The 13,091-nt window shown below is 34.9% G+C and overlaps 1 protein-coding gene across 1 annotated transcript in view; it reads left to right on the forward strand.

Annotated features, from left to right (window-relative positions):
• Positions 1–12,674, forward strand: part of IL6ST (interleukin 6 cytokine family signal transducer) — a 49,491-nt gene extending 36,817 nt beyond the window's left edge. Inside the window, exons 14-16 of the mRNA XM_082836078.1 lie at positions 2,999–3,095; positions 6,769–6,850; positions 7,700–12,674. Of these exons, the coding sequence (XP_082692204.1) occupies positions 2,999–3,095; positions 6,769–6,850; positions 7,700–8,437 (917 nt within the window). The 3' untranslated portion in view covers positions 8,438–12,674. The remainder of the gene's footprint in view (positions 1–2,998; positions 3,096–6,768; positions 6,851–7,699) is intronic.
• The last annotated feature ends 417 nt before the right edge of the window (positions 12,675–13,091 follow it).

Raw genomic sequence — 13,091 nt, forward strand, 5'->3', positions numbered from 1 at the left:
GAGCAAAGAGTATTCCCCACTTTTGGAAAGTTCACATTATGCCACTTCACTTTCACAAAAGACCTATGTTAGTACGCTAACAAGCTTTTTTCATAAATTTATTTCTGTTAGCAAAAACAGACATTAATGTAATTTATGAAAAAAGTTTGTACTATACTGATGTAGGTCTTTCCTGAAAGTGAAGTGGCATAATGTGAACTTTCCAAAAGTGGGGGGATACCTGTAATATTTGAAATAAAACTTTGTGCCATGATCTTTAAAAAATAGTAATAATAAACTTTAAAAATATTATCCTGATTATAAAAATAGTGTTCATTATAAGGAATTTAGACTATACAGTAAAATACAAAGAGGAAGAAAAATCACTCCTGATCCCTCATCCAAAATAATCTCAACATATTTATATATCCTTCTAGTCTTTTCTGTGCATACATTTTTTTCCAAAAACGAAATCATACTTATTACTTCATCATCTGCTTTTTCCTCTGGCCTATCTATTGTTGTATGGATTCATTATGGCTACTTCACATGGCATGGAATTTGCTCCCAAGGACCATATAGCTTAGTTGAAGAAATATGGTACAAGTAAACAAAACAAACAGAGAGACATTTGAGCCATGTAGATAGTAAATAGAGCAGGAATTTAAAGATATCTGAAGTGGGGAGTTTTACCTTTGAAGATTTTGTGGGGAAGACAATACTTGAGCCTTGAAGTTAAGATGTGGACAGATAGGAAGAAGAAGGCATCTTAGTTCAGCATGAGCAAAGGCCCAAGGCATGAAAACATCGTAAGCAGAAGTTCAGCACCGATAAAGGAGAGGATCTTCCTAATTTGATTTGGCATATGTATGAGAACCTTAGCATTCAGGAATTAATATTTTCCAACCTATAGTTTATTCCTGAGACTTTATCTGATTTCTTGGTTCCTGTCATGCTTTGTAGGAGGTAAAGTTACTTACAAAGGGATGCGTGTGGTGGAAAGATAAGACTAAGTGAATACTGTATTACTGTAGTACTACTTTCATACTACTTTTTCCTGTAAAAGACTAGTTACAGGGGGCTGGAGGAGTTAACCAGAAACAACCATAGGTAAATCATTAAAAAAATCTCTAATATAAATTGTCCCAATTAGTGATTCATTTGATTAATAAGTCCTCTTTTATTTTTTTATACATCTTTATTACAGTATAATTGCTTCACAATACTGTGTTAGTTTCTGTTGCACAACAAAACGAATCAGCCACATGCATATACTTGTCCCCATATCCCCTCCCTCTTGAGCCTCCCTCCCCTCCTCCCTATCCCACCCCTCTAGGTCATTGCAGAGCACTGAGCTGATCTCCCTGTGCTATGCGGCTGCTTCCCACCAGCCAACTATTTTACGTTCAGTAGTGTGTATATGTCGATGCTACTCTCACTTCACCCCAGCTTCGCCCTCCCACCCCATGTCCTCAAATCCACTTTCTATGTCTACCTCTTTATTCCTGCTGTGCAACTAGGTTTATCAGTACCATTTTTTTTTAAGATTCCATATATATGCATTGGCATACAGTATTTGTTTTTCTGACTTATTTCACTCTGTATGACAGCCTCTAGGTCCATCCACCTCACTACAAATAACTCAGTTTCATTTCTTTTTATGGCTGAGTAATATTCCATTGTATATATGTGCCACATCTTCTTTATCCATTCATCTGTCAGTGGACATTTAGGTTGGTTCCATGTCCTGGCTATTGTAAATAGTGCTGCAGTGAACATTGTGGTACATGTCTCTTTTTCAATTACAGTTTTCTCAGGGTATATGTCCAGTAGTGGGATTGCTGGGTCATATGGTAGTTCTATTTTTAGTTTTTTAAGGAACCCCCATACTGTTTTCCATATTGGTTGTATCAATTTACATTCCCACCAACAGTTCAGGAGGGTTCCCTTTTCACCACACCCTGTCCAGCATTTACTGTTTCTAGATTTTTGATAATGGCCATTCTGACCGGCGTGAGGTGACCCCTCATTGTAGTTTTGATTGCAGATAGGGATTCATGTGGTATTTAGGAATCTCAGGCTTGCTGCGTTTTAGATATTATTCCTACTTCTGCCACTCCTTGTGCCTGTTAAGATTCTCCTAAAATTCTTAGCCCTATGTTAGATTTATCATCTTTTTGAAAATAGTAAATAACTATTAAAAATTTTGCCTGAATTTTACATTTTTATTCCTTATAGAAAATTACATTTATAGTGCAATTATTGAGATTGTTTAAAGCTTTTCCAGGGACTTCCCTGGTGGCGCAGTGGTTAAGAATCCACCTGCCAATGCAGGGGACACAAGTTCGATCCCTGGTCCAGGAAGATCCCACATGCCGCGGAGCAGCGAAGCCCGTGCACCACAACTACTGAGCCTGCGCTCTAGAGCCCGTGTGCCACAACTACTGAAGCCCGCATGCCTAGAGCCCGTGCTCTGCAACAGGAGAAGGCACCACAATGAGAAGCCTGCGCACCACAACAAAGAGCAGCCCCCGCTCACAGCAGCTAGAGAAAGCCAGCACGCAACAACAAAGACCCATCGCAGCCAAAAATTAATTAATTTTAAAAAAGAAAAAACTTTTCCAATTCTACCCATTAGTTCTAGAACTCAGAGATAAGCTTTTGCTAAGATTCTGCTGAGTGCAGACCGTAAATAAAATAAATAGGTTTGAAAGCTCTTACCAGGTAGATAGATTATCTATCCAATAAACTGAACTAATCAATTTATTCCCCCAGCCAACATATATTTTATGCATACTATGTGGTCAGGTTACTGTGTAAGGTGTAAGTAGCTAGGATATGATTTACCAAGGGGGAAGGGAGGGGGGAGAGAAACACCTTTAAGTTTGAAAAGGTTGTAAAAAAATATTAGGATGGCATTTCATCTTTTCAACAGTAATCTGGTTGGGAAGTTGCATAATTTCTCTTTAGCATATGTGTCAACAGTTATTTTCTTTCTTTCCCCTTTCTTTTTCTTTAGCTCAAGGAGAAATTGAAGCTATTGTTGTACCTGTTTGCTTAGCATTCCTATTGACAACCCTTTTGGGAGTATTATTCTGCTTTAATAAGCGAGACCTGTAAGTACCCATATTCATAATTTTGCCTTTTCCCCCACTTTTATTGATCTATAATTTACATGCAATGAAATTCATCCATCTTAAGTGTACAGTTTAATGAATTTTTGTAACTGTATATAGATGTATAACTACCACCACACTCAAGATAGAGAACATTTCCATCACTCTAAAAAGTTTCTTCATTCTGCTTTGTACTGTGTCCTCTCCCTCAGCCCCTGGCCGCAGCAATCACTGATCTACTTTCTCTGGTTGCAGTTTTACCTTTTCTGGGATTTCACATATATGGAATCAAACAACATGTAATTTTTTGTGTTTGATGTCTTTCACTTGACATATTTTTGAGATTCATCCATGTTGCATAAATTAGTATTTTTCTTTTTATTGCTGAATAGTATTCTATAGTATAGAGATATCAAAATTTGTTTACCTGTACACCTATTATGAAAGTTTAGGTTGTTTCTTTGATTTTTGGCTATGATGAATAGCTAAAATATATATGTGTTGTTATGAACATTCACATACAGATCTTTGTGTGACGATATATTATCATTTATCTTGAGTAAATACTTAGTAGTGAGATTGCTGGGTCATACAGTAAGTGCATATTTAACTTTATAAGAAGCTGTCAAACTGTTTTCCAAAGTGTTTGTACCATCTTGTATTCCCAAGAGCAATGTGAGCGTTCCATTTGTTCCATATCATCCTCAATTCTTGGTACTGACAAGGTTTTTAATTTTAGCTATTCTTTCTCCTGGGTTTGTAGTGCTATCTCATTGTGGTTGTAACTTCTGTTTCCATGATAACTAGTAATAGATCTTTTCATGTGCTACCTATACATCTTCTTTTGTGGTGTGTCTTTTGAAATCTTTTGCCCATTTTTAAATTGGGTGATTTGTCTTGTAAATATTGAGGTTTAAGAGTTCTTTATATATCTGGTTACAAACTTTTTGTCAAATATATGTTTTGCAAATTCTGAACTGTGGCTTGCCTTTTTATTCTCTTAACTGTGACTTTAGAAAAGCAAAAGTTTACTTTTGATCAAGTCCATTTTATCAGGGTTTTTTTTTTAATGGTTCTTGCTTTTTATGTCCTGTTTAAGAAATCTTTGCCTAACCCAGTGTCACAAATATGTTCTCCTATATTTTCCTCTAGAAGTTTAATCATTTTAGCTCTGTGCTGTGATCTATTTAGAATAAATTTTTGTGCATGTTGTGAAGTCAGGGTCAAAGTTTTTTTCCATAGATATCTAGTCATTCCCAGCATCATTTATTGAAAAGGCTATCTTTTCCTATTGAATTATCTTGCCAAAATCAATTATCCATATAAGTCTGGATCTATTTGTGGACTCTCAATCCTGTTCCATTGTTCTATATGTCTATTCATCCTGATAACACGTGGTCTTGATTTATTATAGCTCTATAGTAAGTTTTGAGACCAGGTGGTAGAATTCCTCCAATATTTTTTTTCAAAATTATTTTTGCTAGGTTCTTTGCCTTTTCATATAAATTTTAATATCAGCTTATAAATTTCCTTTAAAAATCTGTTAGAATTTTTATTGGAATTTTATTGAATCTGTCCATCAGTTTAGGGTAAAAGGCAATCTGAACATGAGTTCACATGTTCATGAGTCAAATAAATCTTTCAGTACGTGAATGTGGTATATCTCTACACTTATCTTGGTTCCTTTTGCAATGTTTTGTAGTTTTCAGGCCTTGCACATCTTATGTTAAATTTATTCCTTCCTAAGTGTTTTTTTTCCTATGTGCTATTATAAATAGAATTTCAAATTTTTTACTTTCTAATTGTTCATTGCTAGTATATTGAAAAGTGCAATTGATCTTGTAAATATATTGGTCTTGTATACTGAGATCTTCATAAATTAATTTAGTCACTTTTTGGATTTTCAACATGCACAGTCATGCTGCCTGCAAGTAAAGATTCCAGTCTTTATACTTTTAGTTCTTTTCATCATTGTACTGGCTAAGACCTTCAGTACTGTGTTGAATAGAAGAGCCAACATCTTTCCATTATTCCCAATCTTAGGCGAAAAAACGTTCAGTCTACACCATTGCATGTTATATTAGCTGTAAGTTGAGGAAGTTCTTATATTTATGTTTTGCTAAGAGTTTTTGTCATGAATGGATATTGAATTTTGTCAAATGCTTTTTCTGCATCTGTTGAGATGAGCTTATGATTTTTCTCCTTTCATAAATATGAATTTTATTCATTGATTTTCAGGTGTTATACCTTGCATCCCTTGGATTTTGCTAGATTCGGTGTGTTAATTTTTGCATTTTTATGTTCATGAGTGATATTGGTTTGTCCTTTTTGTGGTGTCATTGTGTAGTTTTAGACTCAGGGTAATACTAATTATCTCATAAAATGAATGGCCTCAGGACATATTACCTCTATTTTCTGGGAGAGTGTGTAGGGTTGGTATTATTTCCTCTTTAAATGTTTGATAGAATTCACAAATGAAGCCATCTGGGCCTGCTGTTTTCTTTGTGGGGAGGTTTTTAATTAAAAATTGAATTTCTTACAAGTATAGGGCTATTGAAGTTTTCTTTTTCAATCTGTTTTGGTAATTGGTGTCTTACAAAGGATTCATCCATTTTTTTTTTTTGGTTGGTCAGTTCATTTAGGTTGTTAACGTTATTGCTTTTTATATTATGTCCAGATTTCATAGTTGTTCCTGCAGGACAGTCTGTTAGGATCTTATTACTCATCTTTATTTGAACTTATTCTCAAGATGACTCATTTCCTGTGTACCTGTGTACACTATGGACCTCTAATGTTAGGCTAGGGACTGTATTAAGGTAAACATATTTAAATAGATTTTTTATGATGGGGGATATCCTGAATTCATTGTTAGCCTTTTCTTCCTTGTGAAAAATCAAATTTATCTTGTACCAATGTGAAAATTGAACATTTTTGGGGTTTTGTTTTGGGGAGAGAAGGTATATCACAATTTTTTGTGACCCTGGCTAAAGTTTTTAAGTGTTATTGTTGTTGTTTGTTTGTTTTAATTTATTTATTTTATTTATTTTTGGCTGCGTTGGGTCTTCGTTGCTGCGCACAGGCTTTCTCTAGTTGCGAGCAGGGGCTACTCTTCGTTGCAATGCATGGACTTCTCATTGTGGTGGCTTCTCTTGTTGTGGAGCATGGGCTCTAGGCGCACAGACTTCAGTCGTTGTGGCACGCGGGCTCAGTAGTTGTGGCTCATGGGCTCTAGAGCACAGGCTCGGTGGTTGTGGCACACCGACTTAGTTGCTCCACAGCATGTGGGATCTTCTCAGACCAGGGCTCGAACCCGTGTCCCCTGCATTGGCAGGCAGATTCATAACCGCTGCACCACCAGGGAAGCCCTTTAAGTGGTTTTTATTGCAGGATTTAATTTCAGAGATTTTTAAAAATTGAATACTGATTACCAGCTTTAATCTTATAAACAGTTTTTCTTTAAGGATAAAGATCCTTATGCATTTTCAACAGTATTTCTTTTTCTATTGGTTACAAGAAAAATAATGTTTTTGTTAGCTTTGGGATACAGTAGGTATTTTTTGTTTATTTAATTGGTTTGATTCTTAAGATTCTTGGATAATAATGTTTAGAAATAGGGACTATTCATTGTTTATTACATGTGGGTCTACATATGCGATATTTCTTTTCTCTCCAGAATTAAAAAACACATCTGGCCTAATGTTCCAGATCCTTCAAAGAGTCATATTGCCCAGTGGTCACCTCACACACCTCCAAGGGTAAGATAAAATATTTCTGACCTACTTGTAATACACAAGCATATTAGGATATATTGTAGAGTTCAAGCAAAAGATAATCAGACTGAATCGAAAAGTAGATGAAAATAGTACATAAATGAGAATTTTAGTCAAAATTTAAAATAATACTTATGTATTCTAGGAGTTTATTATCACCATAGCATATTTGTCCTTATATTCCCAATTCTATTTAGTATACATTAAAAATATTTGATTGAACTTGTAAGTTGAAAACCTGTGTTTTAATGCTGCTGTGTGATAACTCTGTTGTAAGGCAAGCATTTTAGATTATATATTAAAATAAAATTTTAAATCTACCATTTTAACATGATTAAATGGCTTCTGGAAACCTACAGTAAATTCCTTGAACATCCCCAAAGGGGGAATGATTTGTACTTATTATCTTCTGACAGTCCTTTAATTTTAGATTAGCAGATTGACATGTATATCCTATGGAACTTCAGTCATTTGAGTTTGACTTAATGTTTTCCTCATTTTTCTATCCAATTAATCCTAGGCTGCCCAGACTAGGCATGAAATATGAAATTTTATTTCTAGACCTTTAAGTTTATCAAAATGTAACACCAACAATATTGACTTAGAATTCTGAGGAAATACAGTCTAATTCATACTTTTTAGAATCATTTCACAATATCCGTGATTCACGTGATTTAATTAGTGATATAGATTATCTCTGCACCATTAAAAGCTACTGAGACGTTTCAGAGATTCATTACTCTGTGGCTTTAACTAATATGTCATATGTAATTATTTCAGAGTTTCTAAATGAACATGCACCATAGGTAATAATTCATTTTCTCTCTTTCTTAGCATTTTAATTCAAAAGATCAAATGTATCCAGATGGCAATTTCACTGATGTAAGTGTTGTGGAAATAGAAGCAAATGACAAAAAGCCTTTCCCAGAAGATCTAAAATCATTGGACCTATTCAAGAAGGAAAAAATTAATACTGAAGGACACAGCAGTGGTATTGGAGGGTCTTCATGCATGTCATCTTCTAGGCCAAGCATTTCTAGCAGTGATGAAAATGAATCTGCACAGAACACTTCGAGTACTGTCCAGTATTCCACTGTGGTACATAGTGGCTACAGACACCAGGTGCCATCGGTCCAAGTCTTCTCAAGATCCGAGTCCACCCAGCCCTTGTTAGATTCTGAAGAACGGCCAGAAGATCTACAGCTGGTAGATAATGTAGATAGCAGTGACAGCATTTTGCCCAGGCAACAGTATTTCAAACAGAACTGCAGTCAACATGAAACCAGTCCAGATATTTCGCATTTTCAAAGGTCAAAGCACGTTTCATCAGTCAATGAAGGAGATTTTGTTAGACTTAAACAGCAACAGATTTCAGATCATATTTCACAGCCCTATGGCTCTGGGCAGATGAAAATGTTTCAAGAAGTTCCTGCAGCAGATGCTTTTGGTCCAGGCATCGAAGGACAAGTAGAGAGATTTGAAACAGTTGGGATGGAGGCTACAATTGATGAAGGAATGCCTAAAAGTTACTTACCACAGACTGTAAGACGAGGTGGCTACATGCCTCAGTGACGGACTAACTCCTGTTACAACTTTGGAAGTACCTGTAAAGTAAAGCTAAAAGTATTTTATCTGTGATTTCAGATCTTCACTCACTGAAGATGATCATTTGCCCTTAAGGACAAGAAGGTACTGTCCTCCCATGTGGGCTGTTTCCATTCCAGAATATCTGGGATTTGACTTAAAGCACTACATAAACTGACTTCATCCTCCAAATAGCTGAATGACTTTGTGCTGTTTCAGGATGTTTGCACTGAAGAAAAACAAAGCTTGTCTGAAATTTATAAAGTGAAACTTTTGGTTTTGCTATCTAGAAAACAGAGGGTATTTAAATTAAAAGCAGTGGTAAACTTAGCACAGCTATACTGATTTTAACGAGAATAGTCATCAAATATCAAATCTTGGGGAGAATTAGCATAAAAATTGGGGGAGCAAGATCTAGACCCTCTACTTCAAGTGACAACATAATTTAAAAAGAGTCCAGATGGTACAACTAATATGAGCCCAGCTTTTGTTGTCTGACAAAAAAAAAAAAAAAAATTGGGCTCATTTATAATCATACCAACATATAAAATATTAGTTCTCGTCCATTGGTAATGATGCTGCCAGTTACTGGAGAAAAGGAATTCTGGAGTTTTAACTTGGCAAACTAAAAATATTAATTTTTTAATATTAGACAGTTAAGTAAATTTTCAAACATTTGCTTTCTATCACTATTGACAACCTCCGAAGATCCATTTCACAAACTCAGCAGAGGGTCCAGATAAGAGCTAGGAATGAATGTGACGAACTATCTTAAACATTTAAAAAATCCTTTGCCATTTATAAAGGCTTAAATTGTTAACACTTTTCTGTACATGTATATAAACATTATTGACCCTTCTTGTTAAGACGTCAGAGAATTTGGTTGATGAGGCACTTTATACAGTATGTCTTCACCTTAAAATGTGTTTTGATTTAATATGCTTTGTTTTTTAAGTAGGCCAAGACTGAGTTTTTTCTTTCTTTCTAGTAGGTGTTTGTAGCAGACTAATAAGTTAGAAGACTTGGGCAATACTCACCAAAACAAACAAAGCACCACCCCAAAAATGTACATATTGATCTTAGGAAATCTCGCAGTTAGCAAATATCCTTATTGTAGAGGCACTTAATGAAGAGAGAGTATTTTAATGTCTGCCTGTTCTGAGGTAGGTGGAACTTAGTTCTACATGATGATTTAGGAATATTTTAAACCTTTTCCCACATGTTCTGTTCTTCAGGGGAAAAGTGAGTTGGGCTTCCAGAGTTTAGCACTAAACTCACTTTCGCATTTATGTTATTCCCTACCCACCACGTTTGACGAGGAGGCAGGGGCCAAAAACTAGGAGCTGAGTAAGTAAGAAGAAATTGTCATGTGGTTGACTACTGCTGTCAAGTAAGTTTGTGTTGTTTTTCTGTCATATTTAATTTACAGAAACCAAGCCAACTTAAAATAGTTTGTAGAGGTTACTGAAGAATAAAAGGCTGAGAAAAATTAGTACACATTTACAGTTGAGATGTAATTCGACTCATTACTGTCTCAATAGTGTTCGCATTAGACTTGCTGTTATGCTTTATCCCTTGTATTCTTGCCTGATACTTTTCAGAGTTCTTTCTCATATATGGTCTTTGCGAGACAGAGCAGATGCTTTATTCTGATATATCCTGTTCTACTTTAGGCAAAACCAACATGAGATTGGTAGAATGTCAGAATCAGTAGTAGATGAGGAAAATTAGGCACAGACAGGTCAGGTTGGAACAGAGAGACCCCAAACTCACACACGCTACACACTACAAGGTAATAAGCATTACCACCGTTTAAGTTGGTTATCAAAGGCTGGTCCAAATCAGGACAGGATTTATCTTGCTAAATGTCAACAAATTTATATCTATTACATTTTTCATTTCCTCAAAATAAGTAGTCATGTTGTTATAACCATGTTTAGCTCTAACCTTCCTCCTAACAAACAGCAGTGTTGTGGAGAACATTTTAGTGTGGAGATTGTACATGGGAGGTGGGCAGTTATAAAATGTGAACTCATGATCTCTGGGAATCAGAACAAATAGTTATTTAAGAAAGGACATCATATAAGCAAATTTGTATGTTGAAACTTGTGTAGAACATGGTGCAGTGAGTGAATGCCCCCCAGCCACAAAAGCACTTTAGGCATATTAAATGGATATAGTTACTGTGCAAAAATTCATTCAGGAAATAAATATATTTATGTAATATACATCTTTGCCCCCAAAAAAAGCAATCATGAAACTTAAGTACAAAATTACTTTCATAAGGCATGTCTTAGAATAATCTGTCTTGATATATGTAAATTATATTTTAGGTAGGCCCAGAAACAAATCCAGTTAATTTATGTGAAAATTAGACTATGTTTAAGATAGTGGATAAACTACTCATTAAATATATAGTATCCAAAAATTTGATGCAGTTGCCCTCTTGTAAGACTAAAAAAATAATAAGCATATGTTACATGTGTTGTTATTGTAATTTGATTGTTACTGGTGTCTTTGGTATCCTACCCTCATCCTTCATAAAGGCATGAGGCTAAATAACTGTTGGAAAACTATCAGACTTCAAACCCACTAAAATCTAAAAGTTTAATTCTTTTTTAACATGGATCATTCAGCACTAGGGAACATACCCAACATGTGACCAGAAGCAAGGGAAAAAGCAGAATCATTCACATGTTTTGTGTTCACATCTGTTCTGTGCCTAGTTGTTTGTTTAATTTCAACCTTTTTCTTTGATAGAGATTTTTTTTTTTACACACGAAGTCATCCAAGACCCTAGTTTATTGTGAAGTTAAGGGTTAATGAAGTTGAAATATACTTTTAAAACATATATTTATGAAAAGTCAAATTTAAAGTGGAACATCTAAAATAGCACTATAAATAGAAATCAAATTTAAAAGATGTCTTTTTTCTACTCACGTAGTTTAGTTAAAATCATGACATAAATTTAGAAATAGAATAACTATATAGTAGAATTCCCTAAAATATTTCTGTTAACTGGCATGTACTGACCAACTATAAATTAAGTAGGAGAACTCTTCCTAGTCTATTCCGTTATATTCCACACCAACCTCCTCCTCTCTTTGGTGTTAGGAACAAATTTCTATACCATACATTTCTGTTTCAGTAGTTTTTTTGTTGAAATGGGTAAAGTGTCAAAATAATAAGCTACATAAAACTTAAAGTTCAATTGTTTAAAAATATTGGGATAGCTTTCTGTTGGAGGTCGTGTTAGATTCTATTGCCCAGGTAAGATTACTTTAAAAATTTCTTTGCACTTTTGTAAATTAAAAGAATATGAAGCCATAAAATGGCAAGATATTTAGGTTTAAGAAATTTTAAACTAGCAAACTTACAGCCTAATTCTATAAACTGGTCCTTGGTAGCCGTTCTTTTTCAGGCTATTTATAAATAGAATTTAGATGTATGTCAAAACAAAACTTTCCAAAGCTAAACGTAATATCTTTTGGGTTAATCTATTTTTTTTCATTGTATATACTACTTGTATGTGTATTCCCACGATATTCTAATATACATTGCATTAAAAATAAAAAGGCAGCTCTGGATGAGCTCTTTTGTTACCTATTTCTAAATTTTTTAATAAGGCTTTTTGTAGTCAGTTCCTTAAAACGGGTTAAACTTCATTACACAGTTCTTTAAAGTTGATAGATCATGATGAAAATGAATTTAAGGCCAATGGTGATAGATGTTACAGACCTTTTATCCCTTAAACATAAGCTTTGAGAATGATAACTACATGCTTCAGATGCTGTTACATGAATATCAAAATGTGATGTGTCAGAAATAAAGGGATAGTTTAAAGGTGGATATTTGAAAATTCTTTAGTCTTAGTCTCTCTCTCTATATATATATATTGAATAGTATACTCTAAAAGTAAGTGTGCAATTTGCTAGTACTACAGTACAGTGAGTAGCATTAGGTATGTTTCCTATTTATACCCTATGTCCCATTTAATTGTAAGTGCAATCCTTTTAAGTTCACTTGCTCTTCTACCCCGACCTAATCTAACTTCATATAGAAGGCTTGTCTAGAAAGACTATTGTATGTATTTTCACTTTTGCACAGTGAATTGCATGTGCAACTTGTAACCACAGCTATTGTTTTTATGTTGACATAACTCTAAATGTTCTCTTATATATCAGCTCGCATCCTTTAAGTAAATTTAATAAATTCTTAACTCAGTTTTTTTCTGGGTGTGGTCACTACCAGATGTCATTAAACATAATGTTTAAGGTAACAGTATTTATCATTACTGGTGTTGGGCCTTTGTGTAAACTAGGTGCTTTTTGAGGGTTCTGTGGCTTTTTAAATGCTCATTTAGCATAATGGATAGGGTTTAGAAGAAAATCAATACCCTATCTCGGCCTTAATAAATACAGACTTGGAGGTGGCAAATTCATTTACCATTTTTCTGGATTTACTGAGATGATTTCTGGAATCCCAGCATCTTACCTCCCAATGGATATTTTTTAACTGGGTTGCCAGGGGACCAACCAAGTACAGAGGTGCTGTGCCCACACTCTACTAGAGTCTTGTCACAGTGAGGCGCGAAGCGGGTTGACCCATAGCATCCCACTGCTGCCCCCTGAGGTTGCTGAGT

Source organism: Leucopleurus acutus (genome assembly GCF_964270905.1).
Source record: "Leucopleurus acutus genome assembly, chromosome: 3".
Taxonomy (NCBI): domain Eukaryota; kingdom Metazoa; phylum Chordata; class Mammalia; order Artiodactyla; family Delphinidae; genus Leucopleurus; species Leucopleurus acutus.